This window comes from Berghia stephanieae, chromosome 2 (assembly GCF_034508935.2).
Source record: "Berghia stephanieae isolate SIO BIC M18660-M18661 chromosome 2, UCSD_Bste_1.3, whole genome shotgun sequence".
NCBI classification, from domain to species: domain Eukaryota; kingdom Metazoa; phylum Mollusca; class Gastropoda; order Nudibranchia; family Aeolidiidae; genus Berghia; species Berghia stephanieae.
Genome location: NC_088361.1, coordinates 29,546,431 through 29,569,614, shown reverse-complemented (window position 1 = coordinate 29,569,614; position 23,184 = coordinate 29,546,431). Strand labels below are relative to the sequence as shown.

Genomic DNA, 23,184 nt, shown 5'->3' with positions numbered 1-23,184 from the left:
TCTAGACCTGGGTGGAGTCGAGATTTCCTAACCCCTGCCAACCGGGTTTGATAGATCTGGCAGAGAGTACCTTGTGGTAGTAGTATAGCATTGTATCAAAAGGGTAGCAAGTAATTGCTATTTTCCGTTTAATCCTGTAGAAAACTGTAAACCTCTAGTTCCACGGGGATTATTACAGCTCTGAAGGACTGTACACTGGTGTGTTATCGTTATATTATTTTGTTATATTTTTGTAACCATTTGAACATATCCCTTTTGACATTTTGAGGGTGATCTTGTGCTTGTAAGGATAGGACTTTTAGTTTGACTATACCAATCGATTGTTTGCTCTTGGAGTCCACCTTTTCCCCTGTTTGTGTTCGTACAAATCTGCAATATTTTGATTACTTATTACATTTTTAAAAAAAAGGGAGTAAAAATCTTATATTTTATAGAGAGTAATATCCACTAAATTTGCTCAAAGTGCTTTACAATGGGCCTCCCAAACAAACAGCAACTTATCATTTAGAATGAAACATGATGGCTATCAATTACATTTTTTTTCTGACCATGGCAATGGTGTCAACGTACTCATTGTTTTAAATTTTTTTACGGGCTTGAAATACATTTAGGTCATATCAGCGCTAGTAAAAAAGAAGAAAATTGGATAGTCATAAAATTCTAGGATTACAATTAAAGAACCCAAGAAAAGTAAGACAGGGAATTGGTAGATTCCAAGAGCACTAGCCTACTAGCACAGGATTCCACAAAGAGGAACACACTCAATCAAATGTTTACCGAGTTATGTTCAAAACAAAAATATAACAATCAGTACATAACAGAGATGATTTCCAAGAATAAAAAATATTACCTCCCAAAAACTTATACAATACATTTGACTGTTTCCCCTCTCCAGCCAAGGACTCAGGCAAAGGTCGTTGTTTTTGTTTTGAAGAGTTTTACGGCGCTTGCAACACATTAAGGCCATATCAGCGCCAGTAAAAAGGAAGAAAATGGGATAATCAAAAGTTCTAGAATTACAATTAAAACACAAAGAAAATTAAAGTAAGATAAGGGGAATTTGTTCAAATAAGAAACAGATGTAAATTCCAAGAGTACACTATCAAAGTAGGTACTTCGTTTGAGATCACCTGAAAGTCTCATCCAGACACAAGCCCAGGTCCCAACTAAGAGGGATACACTCAAATGTTTAAAAATCATATCCGATATGTAAACAAAACAATACAGTGCATAACAGGGAGATGATTTACAAGGAAAAAAAATATCATCTCCCAAAACTTTAACTATACATTTGACTGTTTCCCTCCCAGCTAGGGTATCCAGTCAGGGCCAGGACAAGACCAAGTAATCTTATTCCAAGACGAAGACAGAAAGCATGTTGGAAAACAGATATTGGGAGATAGAAGATACAGCAAGTACCTTCCTGCCCACTATGGGAGGTCAGGAACCCCACCCAGCTGGCAAAGGTCAGGACAAAACCCAAGTAATCCCATTCCACCAAAACAAAGACAGAAAGCAACTCAGAAAACATATATTGGGGGATAGAAGACAGCAAGAAACTAGAAAAGCAACAAATAAAGGGGGAGAGATCATTCTTGTCACCCCCATCTCTTCCAACAGTCCACCTTTTGTATTCAACAGATTGAAAGCGTATAGTATAGTATAAACCCAATTGCCTGTTTGAGAGTTATTAGTCATGGGGAAAGAAAACAAAATAACAAAAAAACAAAAACCAAAAAAAAAACAAAAAACAAACAAACAGAAAAAAACCCAACAAAGTACCCAAGTAAATCAGAAATTATATAAATTAAATTTATTGGTGTGAAATTTGTTGATCACTTAACGATTATGGGGTAATGGCAGGTATCTCAACAAGTTGAATAAACAATAGCCTTCATTATCTATACAGTCAAATGGAGTAACTTTTCCTCTTTGATCTTGGACCAATTTTGAATATATTTACTTTTGGGGCGGTCATTTCTTCATTGTTGAAAATAGATGAGAAAATAACTGCATCGAGGCTAAGGATACGCTTAACTGGTCAAAAACCACAGAAGAAATGTTAAGTCTTGTGACGGTAATGATATAAAATATAAATTAAAATGAACAAGATTAATTTTTTTTCTTCACCCTCTGATGGTCTAAAGGTCAAAATTTGACTCGGCTAAACTACAAATCATCAGGTCTTACTCCAATAGCAAGGTTTTCCAATTAAAAAAAAAAAAATTGTTAATTTAATCCTTTAACAGTGAGACTAAATTTCTCTCAAATCGAAACTCCTCCCATGAAAACAAAAAGTAGGTATGTCAATCACATTGCAGTAACAGATAACTTGGTGAAAACTATAATTTAGAAAATATGTTCACAACTAGATTATTTGTTTGTGAAGATTATGATCATACTGGATAGCATGAGCAAGAAAATAAACCCAAATTTATAAATACAATTATATTTAGCGATTAACAAGGGGATACATCATGCTCTAAGCACTTGAAAAGTTTTCTTTTACCTTCTGATGACAGAACATTGAATATTTAATACACAGGAGACGCTCAGCCCTTTAGGCTTTACATAAGAGTAAGAGGGACCTAAATTTTAGGGACCTATATTTAAAATCCATTTCTGACAAGGCAAATGCAAGAAAAATTTCAATTTGAAAAAGAATACTATCGAGGTTTATAATTGCAAGTTCAATTTGCTAAAGTGGGGTTCTTTTCAGTCAGGGGGGGGGGGGGGGGGGGGGGGGGGGGGCAAGTGATTAAGGCATTGCACTGTGATCCAGGTCCCAGGTTTGAGCCCCACATCAGGCACTTTCGATTTTTTCCTTGGGCAAGATTATTAACCCCCAATTTGCTCACTTGAACAACATGGGTGATTCCTGTTGACATCAGACATCCTGTTTGATGGATTATCTATATTCCTTCGTGGAATGCCCAGGTGACAGGATCTTTTGGTGCTGTTGCGAAATGGTGTAATTAAAAATTTTTTTTGGGGCCCGATCACCATTAAAGAAATAAATAACCTTCACATTTCTCAGAGAGCACTTCGGTTTAAAGATAGAAATCTGCTCTCAGTCCCTCCAACAAAGTTTAAATCTTATGGGGACAGAGACTTCTCTAACTCTAAGTTTGACTTACCACTTGGAATTACCTCCTGGAACCTTTGGATCACCTGATAGTCTTGAAATTTTAAAGAAACCCCTAGAAACATACCTAAAATTGTATCATGCATGAATTTGTATTTGTTCGTACATGTGTCTTAGTGTGTCAGAATGGGTGGTTGTGTGCGTGCGTGTGTACAATACGTCATCATTTCGTTTTCAGTGTGTTTGTATATTATTCTAATAGTAATAGATAATATATAACTTAATTCGAAACTGTAAAGTGCTTTCAGAATTAGACATAATGCATTTATTGATTATTGTTAGTATTATTATTATGATTATTATTTTTTTTGAACAATTCATGTGATTGATGTATATACCTGTCATCTGCATTTTTTGCGGCCGCAAATATCAGGGCGATCCGCAAATTTCCCAAAATTGGCAAATCGTGGCAAATTTTGGGAAAATTGGCAAATCGCGTGGCAAATTGGGAAAAAAAAAGAAGCGAAAACAAAATAACGAAAAAAAAAGTGCGAAACTTGAGAAATGTTGCAGCTTTGCCTGGGCCCAAACCAAGGGAAGCTACTCTCTACGGATAATGATCCTTTAAAATCTTTGTAACAACGCTATTGTGTAAATTAATAAATGTAGCCTCCTTAGATGTAATAAATTGTCTTTTATATATATTTTTTTCTGTATCGTGTGTTAATTTTTACTGAAACGCTTAGTTCCCCTCGGCAAATTTTTTGGCAAATTTGGTCTTATTGGCAAATTTTGGGGTTTTTTTTGGCAATTTTTGGCAAATTTTAGGTCCCAATTTGGCAAAAAATGCAGATGACAGATATACAGCAAAATTACTTTAAACCGAAAGAAGCTAAACCAAAAAATACCTTAAACTGCAAAGAATTTAATAAATTGTACTAGTTTCTTCATTATCTTTGTACAGATTCTTCCGATGAACCGAAATGCTTCTAAGCATTACTTTCTTTAAACCGAAACAAATTGAGAGCACCTTCCCTTTTTATCTCTCTATTTTTCTTCAAAAATTTGGGAAGGTGGCCACACGTAATAATGCCTAGCAATATTAAACAAAGAGCGTAAGTATAAGATGAGGGTGAGGGGTGGGGTGGGGTTGAGGGGTAGACAAACACTTCAATCACTGCACTTGGGCTTGGCCAACACCACAATCCCGCAGACTGGAAAAGGAAGACAACGGGTGACTAACAGGCGAAAAAGTAAGAAAGAGGGGGAGGTAGGGGTGTAGAATCTCGCATGATGTTCTCGCAATAAGGGGGGTGGGTGCACAGACTACTAAGATGACATGCCATTTCATTTCCACTTTGTTTAAATGCGTATGTGAGGGTGTGAAAGCGGTTCTATGTAATTAGGCCTTTGAACCTAATGGCTTTTCAACAAAAGAGGGGTGTGTAGTAGACAGCTTAGCAATGACATGCCTTTTCATTTCCATTTCACTTCACCTCTGAGGAGCTGCGCATCATTCATTATCAATTATCACACAAGAAGTTTCGATCTTATTTTAGCTTTACATTTTACTTTAAGGTGTTTAAAATAAAGCACTGTACTTACACGTTGGAGTTTAAAGTAAAATACTATGTGAAGTTGATGAAACAAAGTTGAGCAAGACGGAGATATTTTTTAAAAAACACGGCATCCCGACTCAACTTTTTCAACAATTTTGAATCGAAAAACAAAACCCCAAAAATATTTTTAAAATACATCAAAAAAAAAAATGAAAATAAAATAAAATTTTTAAAAATTAAAAAAATTAAATGGTTACCAAGACGGCATTTATTCAACAACTTTATTTAAGGGGAAACAACTCATGATGCGATTAAATGAGCTATTAAATAGTACCACCCTTGAAAAACATCCCAAAACAGGAACTTGCTTTAAACCAAAATGTCTTTAAACCGAAATGGTTTAGAAGGTCCCCAAAATTTCGGTTTAAAGTAATTCTACTATATATATATATATTTAGGGTTTCATTCCTTGATTTTTTTTCTGGCTGAGCCTTTTTTCCTCTGACATCTTTAGCAGTAGTAGAAGTTTGTTTTGTTTTTAAGGTTTTTTTTTTTTTGTTTGTTTGTTGCTTTAGGTCTCTTCCAACACAATTGAGGTTATATGAGAGACCGCTGAAACAAAAAAACAAGCAATCTAACAAAAATAGTACAAATGTAAATCAAAATCATAACCTAAAGATATCATAAGCTAAATTATAAATAACCAAGAACAAACAGGCAGAAGATTTACAGAAAAAAAATATCCCCTGTCAAAAATACAATCACAAACCAAAGAAGCAGGATAGGCTAGTAAAGAGAAGAAGAAACGACATCACTATCGGATCGTACACCCATGCGAACATCATAGGTATATGATTCAAGGGTGATGCTCCCATCCAACCACCCGCTTTAAGGTTTTTACGGCGCTTGCAACACATTTAGGTTATATCAGCGCCAGTAAAAAGGAAGAAAGTGGGATAGTAGAAAGTTCTAGAATTACAATTGAAGCAGCCAAGAGAAAGTAAGACAAAGGGGAACTGGGAACAAATAGGGATCAGATGTAGATTCCAACAGCTTACCACCAATGTACTTAGTTTGAGATCACCTATAAGTCTCATTTGGACACAAGCACAAAATCCAGCAAAGAGGAATACACTCAAATGCCTACATTATACATTGATTTTTTTTGTTTGTTGCTTTAGGTCTCTTCCAACACAATTGAGGTTATATGAGAGACCGCTGAAACAAAAAAACAAGCAATCTAACAAAAATAGTACAAATGTAAATCAAAATCATAACCTAAAGATATCATAAGCTAAATTATAAATAACCAAGAACAAACAGGCAGAAGATTTACAGAAAAAAAATATCCCCTGTCAAAAATACAATCACAAACCAAAGAAGCAGGATAGGCTAGTAAAGAGAAGAAGAAACGACATCACTATTGGATCGTACACCCATGCGAACATCATAGGTATATGATTCAAGGGTGATGCTCCCATCCAACCACCCGCTTATACATTGAAAATAACAAACATAATAATACATAACAGCGAGATGATTTACAAGGAAAAAAATATCATCTCCCAAAACAATAACTATGCATTTGACTGTTTCCCTCCCAGCCAGGACTCCGACCAGGGCCAGGAAAAAAACAAGTAATCCCATTCCCAGACAAAGACAGAAAGCATGTTGGAAAACAGATATAAGGGGATAGAAGACACAGTATGGACCTCCCTGCCCGCTATGGGAGGTCAGGATCCCCACCCAGCAGTAGTAGAAGGAGCATTGGTAGTAGTAGTAGTAGTAGTAGTAGTAGTAGTAGTAGTAGTAGTAGTAGTAGTAGTAGTAGTAGTAGTAGTAGTAGTAGTGGTAGTAGTAGTAGTTTATTTTTAAAGGTTTAAGTTTAACGGCGCTTGCAACACATTTAGGTCATATCAGCACCAGTAAAAAGAAAGAAAATTGGATGGTAAAAACATTATATGTGTATAATTAAAAGGACTTGAGGAGATTGTAAGACAAAGGGGAATGGTTCAAATAGGGAACAGATGTAGATTCCAAGAACACACTATCAGTGTACTTAGTTTGAGATCACCTAAAAGTCTCACCCAGACACCAGTACAAAATCCCACTAAGAGGAATACACTCAAAAGTTTACAAATCATATGTTAAAAATTTTTAAAATAACAGAACATAACAGAGAGATGATTTACAGGGAAAAAATATCATATCCCAAAACAATATCTATACATTCGACTGTTTCCCTCCAAGCCAAGGACTCCGGCCAGGGTCAGGACAAAACTAAGTAATCTCATTTCTAAAAAAGACAGAAAGCAATTGGAAAACATATATAGGGGGATAAAATACACAGCAAGTACCTCCCTGCCCACTATGGGAGGTCGGGAACCTCACCCAGTAGTAGGAGTAGTAGTAGTAGGAGTACTAGTAGTAATAAATAATGATAACAATAAAAATGGTGATGATAATCATAATGATAGTTACAAAGATATTGAAAATACAATAGAAATACAAAATATTGCACATACAAACACACACGCACACACACATGAATAACTAAATAAATTCGCATTCATTCTTGTACAACATGGCATACAAAAATATATAAAACAAAGATATAATATACACAAATGATCGTTCCTCAGTAACCTGTTGTTGCTATGACTGTCAAGCTATTGCTTTTAACAATTATCTTATAGTATGAGCCTTCGGCTCTTCAATCAACATACAGTGCATTCGCTTTCGAAAATTACGTCAGTTATTGTATATTTTAATTTGATTAAAACTAGTTGAATAAATATTTAAGTTGTTTTATTTTTGACTCGAAAATTTAAAATAAAGTATATTTTGGGTCTGAAATCAACTGCTGATCATGAACCGTAGCCACCTCAAGTCCTTGCCTATCATCCGGAGTATAGAGCCCTGGACAAAACCAAGTAATCCCATTCCAAGACAAAGACAGAAAGCATGTTGGAAAACAGATATAGGAGGATAGAAGTAGAAGACACAGTAAGTGCTCCCCTGCCCACTATAGGAGATCAGGAACCTCACCCTGGGTCCTATTTTAGTGATCTCATTTCAACATAAAGAACAAATACATACGACTACATTTCCACTATGCCATTGTTATATTGGCATCAAAACAAAACTTCTCTGCCTATTTCCAATCAAACTCACCAATTATATTTTTTTGGGTGATTGGCTACCCCCCCCCCCCCCCCCCCAAAATAAAAAAAAACAAACCCAAAAAATCCCTTGACGATGTGTATTATCTGAAGGAATGAGTTTTAAATGAAGATATTTCAACAGCAATGAAATAGATGATTTTTAAAAAATTAATAAATATAATTCCCCTAATTCACCCAAGCGGAACTGTGTCTTTTGAGTCAGTCTGGACAACAGACAGAGATAACCAAATCATCAGCTGTAACACAGCACTAGAAAATGAGTTATAGGGCCTAAATGTCTTGCCCAAGGGAAAAATTAAATGCTAATAGAGTAATACCTTATCCTCTCCACCATCTCACACAAAAGGAGTGCAATAAGAATACTCATCTTATACCGTATAATCACTGGCCATTATCTTTAATGTCTGCAAGGTGGTCAAGTGGATAAGGCATTGCACAAATACAAGAAGAACCCAGGTTCATGACCCACTTTTGACATCTCAATTTTTCCCTCTCAACTACACACACTTAGTCCCTATTCGCTCATTTGCATCACTGCAACTAACACTCGTATTATGACAATATAACAAGGGATGTTAGTCCTCCCAATAATCATCCAAACAATGTAAACATGATATCAATTATCTATAGATAGTTCGAAGATGACATCACTCAGGTCTTTGTTATTGTTTCTTGCCATCCGCGTTTATGAGTAATGCTCACTGAACTGTATTAACCGACTATAAACGTTCATGGATACACACAGTTTTGTGTGTTGGTCTGTTATACTTCCGGATGGCAATGTTATGAGCTTCTTAGCCAAACGCATACTATCTATATGACAGAAGAGAAGGCCATTTAAAAAAATATTTTATTATAAATTGATGTCACCCTGCATTTAACATCTCTCTTTTTCTCTCTCTCTTTCCTCTTCCCTCCCACAAATAGTCAGTGATCTTCCTCTAAGAAAAACAACAAATATTCAAACATGAAAAAGGGGAGATAATTCAACAATCATTTATCCTAAGAAAGACTAATAACAAATCCTCCGTCAAAGTTCATCCTTTTCTTCCTGATCCATCAAATCCTCAAAGTTGTCAGCTATTAAATCGCCTTCCTCAGTGTCTGCCATATTGAAGTCAGGTTCCTCCTCTGTCTCAGACTTATCCTCATCCGTGACCTCAGGTAGTTGCAATAGTGGAGTGCGAAGTTCTCTTTCAGGGCAAACAGCTGTTAAAGACAAATGTTCACATTTGATAAGTGGTCTAAAAATACAAAATGTTTTAACATTTGTTGAAAACATCATTTGGCAGAAATTTTGAATGTCATTTTCTGCGGCGTTAATGATACTGTGTCTTGTCTAATTATTCAAGCAATGTTGAGCATGATCAGTGTCTGGACTGGAAATTGTTCCACAACTGTGACCTTGTTGGTCCCAGGGTAAGACAATTTAATTACACCATGCAAATTGACTCAAGTGTGATTGAGTACATGTCGAAAGGCAACGATGGATTTTGTAATACCAAAAGGATGCTTGACAAGTGAATTATACTTCATGACGTTAAAAGTTTGTCCCACACTGCCTGCTGGGTGAATAAATGAGGTAATATGAACCTAGAGCATGCTGTGACTATGAAAATGCGCATTATACACATCCAAACGTTGTTGAGATGTGTCTTCTCTCAGGCACTGGTCCGCGCATTGCACTGTTATGTCTCACACACTCCCTTTTCCCACCAACTTGAATAGTTGACATTGATGGTTTAAAAAATAGATGTATTCTGAATGTAATACCGTTTGTGCTTAATACTAAGTTAGCAGTAAGACTTGCCAACTTTTCACAAACAAAATTCTGGAATCTTTTTGGTGTAAATCTGGGATTTAAATGAAGATGTGATGCTGCTGCTGTTGTTGATACTGATATTGATGATGATGATGACAATTAAGGTAATGACAGTTTTCCTAAAATAATAAAAGTTTGGGAAAATAACTGGAAATGAAGGAAATTAGTAATGCACTGCTATTTCAGGTGGAACTCCCAAGGGGCCATTAACCCTCCCTACTACCTATCTGTGTGAGGTCATTGGAGGTCAACTGGTATCAGGCAGAGCCGTGTCCAATGGGGGGTAATTATGGATATTTATGGTCTTATAATATGTTGGAATAACAGGGAAACAATAACAGCCTCTTTCACTTTATTATTTTGATTTGAAAAAATCAATGCAAATTTGACATTCTTGTGGTTAATAGTTTTCTTTAAATATTTTTTGGTTTCTTTTTTGAGCATTTTTATATAGAGCAATATCCACTAAACGTGCTCAAAGCGCTTTACAAGGGGTCCCTGGATGAGACATGACACCTGTTAGGCGATATTACAATCTTTTTCGGACAGAGACAACGCTGTTAATAACCAGGTACTCATTTTACACCTGGGTACGGTGAGAGAATGTGAGTAAAGAGCCTTTTCCAAGGACTCAACTATGCGCCGAGTGAGGCTCGACCCAGGACCTTCTGATCCGAAGTCTTCAGTAAGAGAGAGATAGTATAGGGCAGCATAGTGATGTTTCTCAGTTCACAATTAGGATCATTTCAGGGTTGAATCATTCTTGAGAAAAAAAATAAAAATAAAACAATATTTAACGATAGTACGAAAACCCCCCCAAAAGTCCTGAAAGACAGAATCGAAATACCAGTTTCTCTGCCACAAATGAGCAGTTCATAATCTTCGACATCTTCACGCTGTAGGCTTGCCATCACGACCTCTTCATGATCCTCCAGAAAATTCTGGCACTGTAGAGGATGAAACATAAGACAAGTTAAACCTAGCATTATCATTTATTTCACTCACATTTTATCTCATGGTCATTACAAAGACAAGATGACAGGGAAAGCAAATGAAACAATCAGACTGAGAGTAAAAAAAAAAAGTAGACCATCAGGGCCAAAAAGCCCACGAAGTTGGATTTCACACCCGTATTTGTAGCATTAATGATAGTAATAGTAATAACTGTTATTTAACTCAAATCAGCACTCTTCACTCAAATCCCCTGTCAGCACATGGGTGGGGGAAGAGGAGTGGGTAAGTTCTAGTTTTCTTTGTGGTTAAAAGATCACAGACTCTCCACACACGAGGTGAAGGGTCAATCTAAAGTATTAACCAATCAAATTCAAGTTTAATTTTTGTAGTATTCTTAACATTGGGAGAAAAAAACAAAACGTTCATGAACACATGGGCTTGTGTACACGATTTGTGGACCGTTGCTCCCAGTGGTAGCCATCTTCTTCTGTCCTGATTCATGGGTCAGTGTAATACTTGAGTTAATGGGTCCAACAAATTAATCACAGTTGAGTGTACAGAGGGGTTGTGAAAACGGTAAACCCATCAAATCTCTCTCTCTCTCTCTCTCTCTCTCTCTCTCTCTCTCTCTCTCTCTCTCTCTCTCTCTCTCTCTCTCTCTCTCTCTCTATCTCTCTGTTTGTGAACAATGTGGACTATCAAATGAGCTACCATGTTATTAAAAACCTGTCAATCTTGTCAATTTGAAATCAGGGACACCTCCAGAGAACCCTACATTCCAAAATTCTCCTCAAAGATGACAGAATAATACTAGTACTAGTGACTAATTACCACAGAGAGCGAGAGAAAGAAAGAAAGAGAGAGAGAGAGAGAGAGAGAGAGAGAGAGAGAGAGAGAGAGAGAGAGAGAGAGAGAGAGAGAGAGAGAGAGAATGGGGGGGGGGGGGGGTGGAAATTATACCTGATAACCCAGTCTCTTCCCACTAGTCATGTCTAGATTGTAGTTATCAATTTGGAGTTCTCTCCCATGTCTACCACGTGTCCTGACAACAGTGGTTGTTCCATCATCTTGCTTCATCTCAGCATAACTGTGTAGTTGATCACAGATTGATTCAAAGATTTCTTCCACATGCGATTCTGATCTGGCATAAGTTTTCTGGAAATAATATATGATGAAATACAAGGGGAAGCAAATTTAAACATACTATAACATTTTATTATCAAAAAGTAGTTCTTCAAAGCTATAGACCTGTTGAGCTAACATTTCACACACAAATAACCATAACATCAAATGGACAAAAATAATCACAGAATATACATCTTACTCCTTTAGACGGGATGCCTGTATATGTTAAAAACATTCTGCTAAATTCAAAAACAAAAACAAAAACCAAAAAAAAAAAACAAACCCAATCAAAATAAAGAAAGAACAGCTTTCTAATCCCTATTGGGTGACAAGAAGGGTCAGACCTCCGACCTCTTCTAACCCCCCCCCCCCCCCCCCCCCCTCCCTCATTTTACTCATATTTGTACCTGGTTCAGAGTTGTCTCTGTCAAAAAAAAAAAATTGTACTATTTCCTTACAGGCATCATGTCTCATCCTAGATTTCAGTGTTGCTGTTGCTTGGGACACCTCATAAAGCACTTTGAGCATGTTTAGTGGATACTGCACTATAGAAATGCTCAGTATTTACGCTTATATAGTGATGAAAAAACCCTTTCAATGAAACATTGGTGCAGTGTTTCTTACAGACTGATTCTGGTTTGTAGATTAGTCAAGGGACAGTCAAGGAAATTTAATATAATGTATATACTAGAATCAAACCATAGAAACAAACGCATATGTAAATATCCGACTGCTTTAAGCTGTGGAGAGTAAAAATTATTAAACATAACAAGGAGAGAAATCAGCTTTAAATAAAAGAACAAAATATGTCATTGGCAATGTTTTGGACTAAAGCCCATCTTCAGCCAATACGTTGCCATTGTTACAAATGGAGAAAACTATATTCAGCATTTTTCATTCACTTTGAAGCAATTGATATGGAATTTTGTTTTGGACCATCGCCAGACCTGGAAACTGTCTTGCAAAAGATCGTTTTGAAAGAATGAACACAAAATCCCCTACAATTTCAAAATAACAAGATGCTTGATCAATTCATGTATGAAGCAATTGAAAATGCAATACTTTGATGAACAGCTTGCTCAGAATAACATAATATTAATATTCATTAATCTTCTTGAGTAGAGTCAGCAACACCATGATTATCACTAATATACACCTTACATAGTTCGGGTTCACTCCCTACTGCAATCCATCTCACATTGTTCTGGGTGTCTATCTCAAAAACTGGGTACATTTCTCTTTTGTCCAATCCCCACTTGTGTTTACATCTAACAGTCCCAAGTTCACTCCTCATCAGTGTCACCAGCCCATAGTCCCAGGTTTACTCCCCACTGATGTTTACATCCCAAAGTCCTGGGTTTACTCTCCACTGTTTATTATATACCGTAGTCCAGGGTGCACCCAGTTCACTTCCCACTTGTGTCTACATTCCATCTTGTCCTCGAGTTCATTCCCCACTACTATCTACAACCCAGGGTCACAAGGTTTCCTCTCCTCTAATATTGACCACCCATTATCCTGGGTTTTATCTCCACGTATGTCCATCTCAAATGGTCCCAGGTTCAATCCCCACTGGTGCTCACCATAGTCCCTGGATCAATCAGTACTTAACTTCAATTTATTTTATTGAAATATCACAAGGGCCCAATCTCTTTATTGGATAATCAGAAAACATGCAATCCATTAGAGTAGAGCAGTTGGAAACAGCCTATGGTGATTATGGAGCTCTTTTCTGTAATGATGTTACTGAATCCCTTCCAAAAATCAAATAAACAAACAGGAAACTGCACACAGCTGACAGAAGTTGTTCCCACACACTTATAAAATTTAGAAAATTTGCAAAAAGCTGCAGATTTTGTGGCCGCAATGCAAATCAGGGATTTTTTGAGTTTTTTTGTGGCAACGTTGCAAAAAACCGCCATGCCAATATATTCAAATCCATTTAGGTACCTCCTTGATATCTTGGTTCCCTTGTGGGTCGACTCTAAAACTTCCAACCTGAATTGTCCTGGATTGGTCTGATTGGCTTATTTTCCAGTTGGCCTCTTCAACGACAGCTCTGCAAACTGTTAAGAGAAAAAAAAAGGATGAATAATGACAAAATGAGAGTTTATTATTTCAAAGAGAATGCAAAACTTAAAAGAGACTGACAATGATTGCAGAGGGAATCGCAATATGATGGGACTAGACATAAAAGAACTGTTTTCTCTTCCTCTATATATTCAGTAAAACATATCAGTAATCATAACAGAGCCCAATCACATATGACAGGGATTTTCTTTCGTTATCTTTTAAATTCAAGTATTGATAAAGCATTAAACTTCAATTGCTGCTGCTATAATAAATACTAATACTACTCCTGCTTATGTGAACTGCTACTACCACTACAACAACAACAGCAGCAACAATAACTACTTCTTCTTCTTCTAGGTTCCATGCCTGGTCCAGGCTTCGGATACTGCATGAATTATCTCTCTCCATTCCTCCCTGTCTCTTGCTTTTTCAAACAGCTCTTGGATTGTTAGGTTGGTGAAGCCCTTCAGTTGGTCTATGAGTGTTTTTCTTTGTCTCCCCCGGGCGCGTTTACCAGGTATTTTTCCACAACTTGCCAGGTATTCATTCTTATCTTTCCTTACTATGTGTCCGAAAAAGGATAGTTGTCGATCCACTATTAAGGGCATTAGTTTCCTTTGTTGGTATGTTTGTTTTAGCACTTCTTCGTTCGTTTTGTGTGCAGTATACGATATTCTCTGCATCCTTCTCAAGCACCACATTTCAAAAGCTTCAATGTTCTTTTGTGTTTCTGCATTTGTAGTCCAGCTTTCGCATCCGTATAACAAGATTGGCCACACGTAGCACTTCAAGACTCGGAATCTAATCCCGAACGACATCTGTTTGTTTTTCAAAATGTTTCCCAGGTCCATGAAGGCCTGTTTGGCTTGAGTTATTCTTGCTCGTATGTCTCGGTTACATCTTCCATCTGTTGTCACTATTGAACCTAGGTATTTAAAACTTTCTACGTTGGTAAGTTGCTCGCTGTGAATCGTTATATTGCAGGTGTTGTTGTTTTCGGGGTTTTTCTGTATTACCATGCATTCCGTTTTGGTGATATTCACTTCCATTCCCTTGGCTTCACTATCTACTACCACTTTGTCAACAATCTTTTGAAGTTGGATTTCTGATGTTGCAATGAGTACCGTATCGTCTGCGTATCTTATATTATTTATGTTGTGACCTCCTACTTTTATTCCCTCCATATTATTTATGCCCCTCATGATTGTTTCTTGGTATAGATTAAACAGATCTGGTGAGGCAACACACCCTTGACGGACTCCTTTCTTAATAGGAATGGAATTTCCTGTAGAGTTTCCGATTTTGATAGATGCCTGCTGGGTGTAGTATAATGTTTGCATGAGTCTGAGGTCTTTCTCATCAGCGCCAATGGAGTGCAGTTGTTTTAGTATTTCTTCGTGGCGTACTCTATCAAAAGCTTTTTTGTAGTCGACAAAACAGAGGTATAGTGGGGTCTGAACCTGTATAGCTCTTTCACTTAAAACACGGAGGAGGTAACTACTACTTTTCCTATAATTACTAGGAAATATTACTGTAGCTGCTGCTTCTATGCTATTACTGTAAGTACCACTCGTACTACTGTCATCTGCATTTTTTGCGGCCGCAAATATCAGGGCGATCCGCAAATTTCCCAAAATTGGCAAATCGTGGCAAATTTTGGGAAAATTGGCAAATCACGTGGCAAATTTTGGGAAAAAAAAAGAAGCGAAAACAAAATAACGAAAAAAAAGTGCGAAACTTGAGAAATGTTGCAGCTTTGCCTGGACCCAAACCAAGGGAAGCTACTCTCTACGGATAATGATCCTTTAAAATCTTTGTAACAACGCTATTGTGTAAATCATTAAATGTAGCCTCCTTAAATGTAATAAATAGTCTTTTATATATATTTTTTTCTGTATCGCGTGTTAATTTTTACTGAAACGCTTAATTCTCCTCGGCAAATTTTTTGGCAAATTTTGGTCTTTTTGGCAAATTTCTTGGCAAATTTTGGGTTTTTTTTGGGCAACTTTTAGGTCCCAATTTGGCAAAAAATGCAGATGACAGGTACTAAAAGTGTACTACAAGGCCTACTACTAAGACCACTACTCCTACCGATTTCACATAATATGTGATCTAACATAAATCAGACATGATGAAGTTCACTCTTATTTCGTCATCCATGTTCACGTTTCAATTGTATATGATATACTGTTGATCTTCCAAAAGATCAAACAATGTGCCATTTAAAACTATGCTGTACATATTTTCAGTCCTCAACACAAGTATGAACATCCCTACAGGACTAAATTCCTAAGTTGTACTTGACAATTGGCGTACTGAGAAGATCATGTCCACTGTCGACCTCTTGGCTCTGAAGCCACACTGCAACTCTGGGTAGATATGTTCGGCGAGGACACGCGCGCAAAGACTTTACCCACAATGCTCAGTAGAGAGATTCCCCTATAGTTATTACAGTCACTACGGTCTCCCTTGTTTTTGTAGAGGGTGATAATCTTGGCATCGCGCATATCCTGGGGTACCTTGCCTTCTCTCCAACAAAGACACAGGAGTTTATGTAGTGGTTCCAAGAGGGCTGGCTTTCCACATTTGATGATTTCGGGTGGAATGCTGTCATCACCGGGTGCTCTGCCACAGTCCAGAGCATCGATTGCTTTGCTGAGCTCCTCCATAATTGGTTCTGCATCTAGTTCTTCCAGTACTGGCAGTTCTTCAATTGCGTCTAACACTTTTTGGGTGACAGAGTTTTCTCTGGCGTAGAGTTCCAAGTAGTGCTCTACCCATTTTCCCATCTGCTTGTCCTTGTCTGTGATGGCTTCCTCTGTCTTTGATTTAATAGATGCAGTTTTCCTTGTAGATTTGCCTGTCGCCTGTTTGATGCCCTCATACATGGCCCTTATGTTGCCACTGTCAGACGCTTGCTGGATGCTGTCCGACAACTGAAGCCAGTAGTCGTTGGCGCAACGTCGTGCTGTTTGCTGTGCTTTGCTGCATGCAGCTCGCAACGCCTGCAGGTTCCTCGGACTTGGTTCATGTTTATAGCTGACAAGTGCGCTGCGCTTGGCATCCATGACTGGCTCCATCTCAGTAATACTGCCTTCAAACCAATCATTGTTCTTGCGCTCCTTTTTGCCGTATCTCAGTACTGCAGTGCTGTAAATGGCATTTCTAAGAGAGTTCCAGCTGTCCAGTGTGTTTCTTTCTGCTTTTCTATGAGCTGTGTTGAGAATCTTCTCAAGTTGCTCGTTGAACTCTATATTCTTTTCCCGGTAAGCTGTCTTGCTGATGTTGATCCTGGGCTGGCCCTCTCTCTTTGAGTGATGAAGTTTCTTTGGTGTCAGTTTCACCCTTGTGGCAACCAAGGAGTGATTGGTGTCGCAATCAGCGCTTTGATAGGACCTGGTCTTGCAAACATTGTTTAGAGAATTGCGCTTAGTGATGATCATGTCCAGCTGATGCCAGTGTTTTGACCTTGGGTGTCTCCATGACACCTTGTGACATGCCTTGTTCTGAAAGTAGGTGTTCGTCACGCATAGTTTGCGAGAGCAGCAGACTTCAAGAAGCCTCTGACCATTCTCATTCATCTTTCCTATGCCGTGGTGTCCCAAAACGGTTGGCCATGATTCTTTGTCGGCACCAACTCGCGCGTTGAAGTCGCCAAGAAGGTAGAGGTGCACCACTGCTGGGATATTGTTGACAATGGCGTCTAATGACTCATAGAATTGGTCCTTTACTTCAACCGAAGCTTGCAGTGTTCGGGCGTAGACGCAAAAAAGGTTCACCGAGCCCTGCAGGGATGACAGGCGCAGCTTTAAAATTCTCTCTGTGCCGTCTGTTGGCGGTTCGATCATAGGAAGCAATGTATGGCGTACTGCAAATCCAACACCGTGCTCCCTCATGTCTTCTGTGCCTTTTCCTTGCCAGTAGAATGTAAAGGGTTTCTCCTTCAGGGATCCCCTCTCTGGGAGTCACGTTTCCTGCAAGGTTGCTATGTCGATGTTCAGTCTGTTAAGTTCACGATCAATTACTGCTGTTTTTCGAGCATCGTCCATGGCCTGAAGGTCATCTGTCAGTCCTGAGCGCATAGTTCTTACATTCCAGCTTGCTAATCGAAGAGCTGGGGACTTCGTTTTCTTTTTCATTTGCTTGCCTGGTACACAGTTTAACGATCCACTTGTCAAGCTTGCAAGCTCTAAGCTCCAGGCACCCTCTGAAGCAGGCAGATCGTGGCGGGTCAACACCTTTCTGGCTGGGGGCTGCCCAGCTTGGGACGGGCGATAGCTGACAAGTAGGATTACGATGATCCCTCCCACCGTCGAAGACAACCCGTAGCGTCCAACTCTATGCCAATCGAGCAAGGACTTATCACTCGTAGACTGCTGTCTTCCGTGTTGTTATTCTTCACCGGTGAAGGTGAGACTAGAGTGTCCTCTCCAGAGCGCGGCCTGGGCAAAGTAATGTGGAGATCCTGGGCTGCCCAGTAACCAGAACCTCCCTCTCTTCCTGGTGTGGTCCAAAGGATTGCACAGCGATACGTTTGGCATCAGTTTGGATGCAGATTTCTGTTAGGTTTACTCCTTAGCCTTTCCTCCTCCCGAAGGTATCCACAAGGCAGTGGAGCCATACATCAATGGCTGGGAAAAGCAGGAGTTATAGGGGTAGATTAAAAAAAGTAAGGACATACAGAAGACACCACATTACAGAATGAGTGTGAGGTGGGTGGGTGAGGAGCAGAGTGTGTACCACTCACTGGTGGGTTCTGTCTCCTGCACCTTAAGAGGAAGGGGTCCCACCTACTCCCTAGCCCGGTTATACGGCCGGGGACTCGGTCGCGCCCATAACAAACTCAGTAGAAACAGGGAACACCATGGGAAGGTGCTGTTATGGACACAGCTTCAGGAGAAATGCAGAGAACAACAGATGCCCCTCTACATTGCATTTATTGACCTGACAAAGGCATTTGTTAGCAGGAAGGGCCTTTTCCAGCTGCTAAAGAAGATTGGCTGTCTTCCTCAGCAGCTTAGCATCATTGCCGCCTTCCACGACGACATGAAGGGTACCATCAGCTACGACGGTGGAGCCTCTGAACCCTTCCCCATACGCAGCGGTGTGAAACAAGGCTGTGTCCTCGCACCGACTTTGTTTGGTATATTTTTCTCCTTACTGCTGAAGTTTGCATTCAAACAGTCCCCAGAAGGAGTCCGCTTACACACCAGAAGTGATGGGAAGCTGTTCAATCTGGCACGGCTGAGAGCAAAGACCAAGGTCCGCACAGTCCTCATAAGGGAAATGCTATATGCAGATGATGCAGCTCTATGCGCGCATACTGAGGAAGACCTTCAGCGGCTGATGGACACGCATGCAGGGAATTCGGGCTGACGATCAGCATCAGAAAACAAATGTAATGTGTCAGGATGTCCCCTCTATACCAGCAATTTACATTGACAACGAGGAGCTAGAAGTCACTGATCACTTCATATACCTGGGCACAACCATCACCAGCAACCTCTCACTTGATGCAGAATTAGACAAGCGCATCGCCAAAGCTGCCGCTGTCATGGCACAACTGAGCAAGAGAGTGTGGACCAACAACCAACTCACTTTGAACACCAAACTCAGAGTATACCAGACATGTGTACTCAGTAGCCTACTGTATCGCAGTGAATCCTGGACAATATATGCCAGACAGGAAAACCGCCTGAAAAACTTCCACATTCGCTGTCTATGACGAATTCTCGGCATCAGGTGGCAGGACAGACTCACTACCAATGCAGTGCTAGAAAGAGCGAACACCTGGGAGTCGCTTGCTGACGACCACAGCAGCTAGAGATATGCGGTGATGGAGGGAGTGAAGAGGGGTGAGGAGAGGAGAAAGAAGAAGTTTGAGGAAAGGAGAGCAAGGAGGAAAGAGAGACAGCAGATCCAAATAACAAATACACAGTCAAATTATGTGTTCAACAACTGCGGTAGAGAATGCCATGCAAGGATTGGTCTGCTGAGTCACACCCGTCGTTGCTCTCAACAAGACTGATGAGACTAAAGCCATACAGGGCGCAAACCATCATCTCTTGAGACGGAAGGATGCCTACTACTTGACAATTGCCAGGAGGTGTGCATCTTGTGCTTTCACCTCTTCATTATTATCAACTATTATTACAATTTTTGTAACTTTTCAATACTTTTAGTCGTTTATCCCTAAAATAAATTCTGAAAAACTTCAACATCTCTGGTGAACTGAAAAAACAAATAAACTAAATGTAAAAATGGAACTGACACAAACCATTGCAAAAAGTTTTGTCTTGTCTGGCATCAGTGTAAATGACGAGACTAAAAATCAAAGCAAGTGTAATCATCATGTAATCCATTATCAAAAATCTGGAACAAAGGCAAATCCAACATATCATTAAAGATGATAAAAAGTCATATCCACAGTCTTCAAATGTGACTCACAGCATCAAAATGGTATTATGTCAGGCAATCAGTAAATGTTATGCTGTTTATTAGGGAGAATAATTTTTTTTTTCTTTCAAACTGCAATAGACTGCAATTTAAAATTTCTATCATTCAACTTTAAAATTATATTTTCTGGCATTTTATTAATCCCGACATGATACCCTTTAAAAATGATTGATCACAAACATTTATGAAAAAGAAATGAAATAGTATATCCTAAAACAGTGGGATTGAATGCGTGAGACAAGATTATTTTGCAAAGACTCAGGAAAGACACATACACAAACGTTCTTATCAAATGAGGGAAACAAAAAAGGTTTTGGTAAATTTTATTTCCTGACTGAGTTTTGCTATTTTAAAAAAAAAAAAAATAATAATAATATATAATAATAATAATCAAAATAATTAAAAAAAAAAAAAAAAAGAAAACAATAATAATAATAATAATAATAATAATAATAACAATAATAATAATAATAATAATAATAATAATAATAATAATAATAATAATAATAATAACAATAACAATAATAATAATAATAATAATAATAATAATAATAATAATAATAATAATAATAATAATAATAATAATAATAATAATAATAATAATAATAATAACAACATAATAGAACTTTATTGTCCAAAGAAATGAATATTCATTTTGGTTCCCATTGATACCAATATGAAATATCATTATAGTATAGTGGACAAATACACGTACACATCCCACATTCACATAGGCTGCATACACATGCACATACAACCACACTTTAACCACAATTGACACTTGAATAGGGTAGGTCCCCGGAAATATGTACGCTTTTTCTATGCCTCAAATTCTAACAGCTCTAACTGCAGATTGATTAATCTAAACACTTCACTATTTGATAAATTCAATTATTTTATGTCCTTTCATTTGTTTGGTGTAAATACATGTGAAGTATTATTGGTTAAACTAGCTAAAAAAAACGAAAATAGATTATCAAACCCCCTTGCCCCAAACCGGTACAGCATTAAATTTATATATATTTTCAAATTAAAGGTTATATGACAATGATGTGGTAGAATTTCAGCTTCAGTTTATGTAAAAAGATGAATGGTGTGGAAGTTTCGGGTTTCTCCTTTATCAAACGACAGACATTAATATAACGTAAAAGGCATGATAGTAATGGTTATTGACACATATTGAAAAAAAAGAAAAAAAAAAAAAGAATTGGTTTTGAACCCCTTATTGCTTTTAGAAACACATTTAGTGGATATGCACTGTATTATTGCTGACATTTGAAATTAATTTGATCATTTGGATACTTGGATTAACGGTATGGATTTGGAGCGAGACATGAACGGTTTTGGGGCATGGGGTAAAGCCCCAAATCTATACGAGAGAGAAAAATATGCTTTAAAAGCTTTTTATATATATTTTACTGACAAAAAACTTATGTAAATGGCAAATTTAACATCTAATACTTATAATAATATTAATAATAAATAACAATAATATAATAATAATAATAATAATAATAATAATAATAATAATAATAATAATAATAATAATAATAATAATAATAATAATAATAAAAATAAAAGTAATAATAATAATGCAACAGCTGACACTGGTAATTTCAATGTGGCTTAGGCTGTTGACTAAGTAGATTCATTTTCATTTCAGGTCTATATGTTCTGAGCCACTAATATGCTTAAAAATGGTAGAAAAACAAATATGCAATATTAAAAAAAAAAACTCCACTTTCAGTTCATGAACAACCAGTGTGTCATTGTTCCAAGCATTTCAGCAAAATACTCACATCTTCCAAATGAAACAAATCAACACACAAAACAATGTGTAACCTTACCATTATTATTACTATACTAAATTCATTTAGCTTCTGTTTGGTTGTTGAATAATATGTTTATCGCTTATGTTTTCTCGGAAGAATGTTTCATCATTTGTTTTGTTCAATAAATCGAATTGAAATCTAAACAAAGGAGTTATTATTCTTCATTTATGGTCTGATCAATATACTTAAACTTAAATGAGAGGTGGTCTAAAAACAATGGCAAAGAAATTACAAAAGTACCAGGTTCTAAAATTCACAAACAACATAGAAATCATACACTCAACATACTCAATACATATCACTGCACTAGAAGAAGTGAGCAAGTCGAAATATTTAGGAGTAACAATAACTAACAAACTCCAATGGAGGTGCATAAAAACGCCACCTAGACGTCTAGCTAATTTTAATCAACATCATCCATCTTGAGTGAAAGGGTCAATCACTATTCCTTTTATATAGTTTTTACAGCATATTATTTGGCTGTCTTTCCGCAAGTTCCTAGCACTGGCTTCGCTTTGTTATTTAATTTTATCTATCTAAAATCATTTTTTACCTTATGGCTATGAGAATGAGGCGGGGTTCTTTTTAAAAAAAAATCCAATTTCCAATGTCAATGGGACTTTTGCCCTTCAATGCTTTGAACTTGTGGGAAAGACTCAATCTTATCATATCACTTCTATTTCTCTCTTTGAGAGTATATTCAATCCCACTTTCCATTTTCTCTTATCTTCTTTCATTTTCATGGCCGGTCTGCGGCTGAATCAGCAAAAGGCAACGGCTCAACATCATCAACGTCAACTTCAACGGACTCAATGAGACCTGAGTCAATTGAGTCTACCGGCTAACAAAATTCAGTTGCTTCAAAAAGTCAAAATGATTGATGAGATGTTAAGAAAATTGGATATTTACAAATTTGACTAATACATGGACATGCTAACGGGATTAAACGTTATGGTTAAACAAAAAAAAGTTTCCAAAAAGTTTACCGGTTAAATGTAGTCGCCATGATGTAAACAAATGTTAGGTTTTTGGAAAATTGTAAAACGTGGATTGTTTTCATTGCTCCACATACGAAATAAATGAAGAGCCAGAT

General features: G+C 37.6%; 1 protein-coding gene across 1 annotated transcript; it reads right to left on the bottom strand.

Annotated features, from left to right (window-relative positions):
• Nucleotides 1-1,787: 1,787 nt before the first annotated feature.
• Nucleotides 1,788-23,148, bottom strand: LOC144964663 (protein canopy homolog 2-like). The gene is made up of 6 exons (XM_078899163.1): nucleotides 23,078-23,148; nucleotides 20,081-20,175; nucleotides 13,681-13,796; nucleotides 11,566-11,760; nucleotides 10,499-10,598; nucleotides 1,788-9,038 (listed from the first exon to the last, which is right to left on the bottom strand). The coding sequence occupies exons 1-6, from the start codon at nucleotides 23,095-23,097 to the stop codon at nucleotides 8,860-8,862; spliced, it is 705 nt and encodes a 234-aa protein (XP_078755289.1). The 5' UTR covers nucleotides 23,098-23,148; the 3' UTR covers nucleotides 1,788-8,859.
• Between the last annotated feature and the right edge of the window lie 36 nt (nucleotides 23,149-23,184).

Excerpts from the sequence above, each read along its gene's own strand:
- LOC144964663 (XM_078899163.1), bottom strand. The coding sequence starts at position 23,097 with ATGGCGACTACATTTAACCG. Across the intron at positions 20,176-23,077 it reads ATGGCGACTACATTTAACCG|ATTTTTGATAATGGATTACA; the intron begins GTAAACTTTTTG and ends CCTTTGTTCCAG. Across the intron at positions 13,797-20,080 it reads AGACAAAACTTTTTGCAATG|TTTGCAGAGCTGTCGTTGAA; the intron begins GTTTGTGTCAGT and ends TTCTCTTAACAG.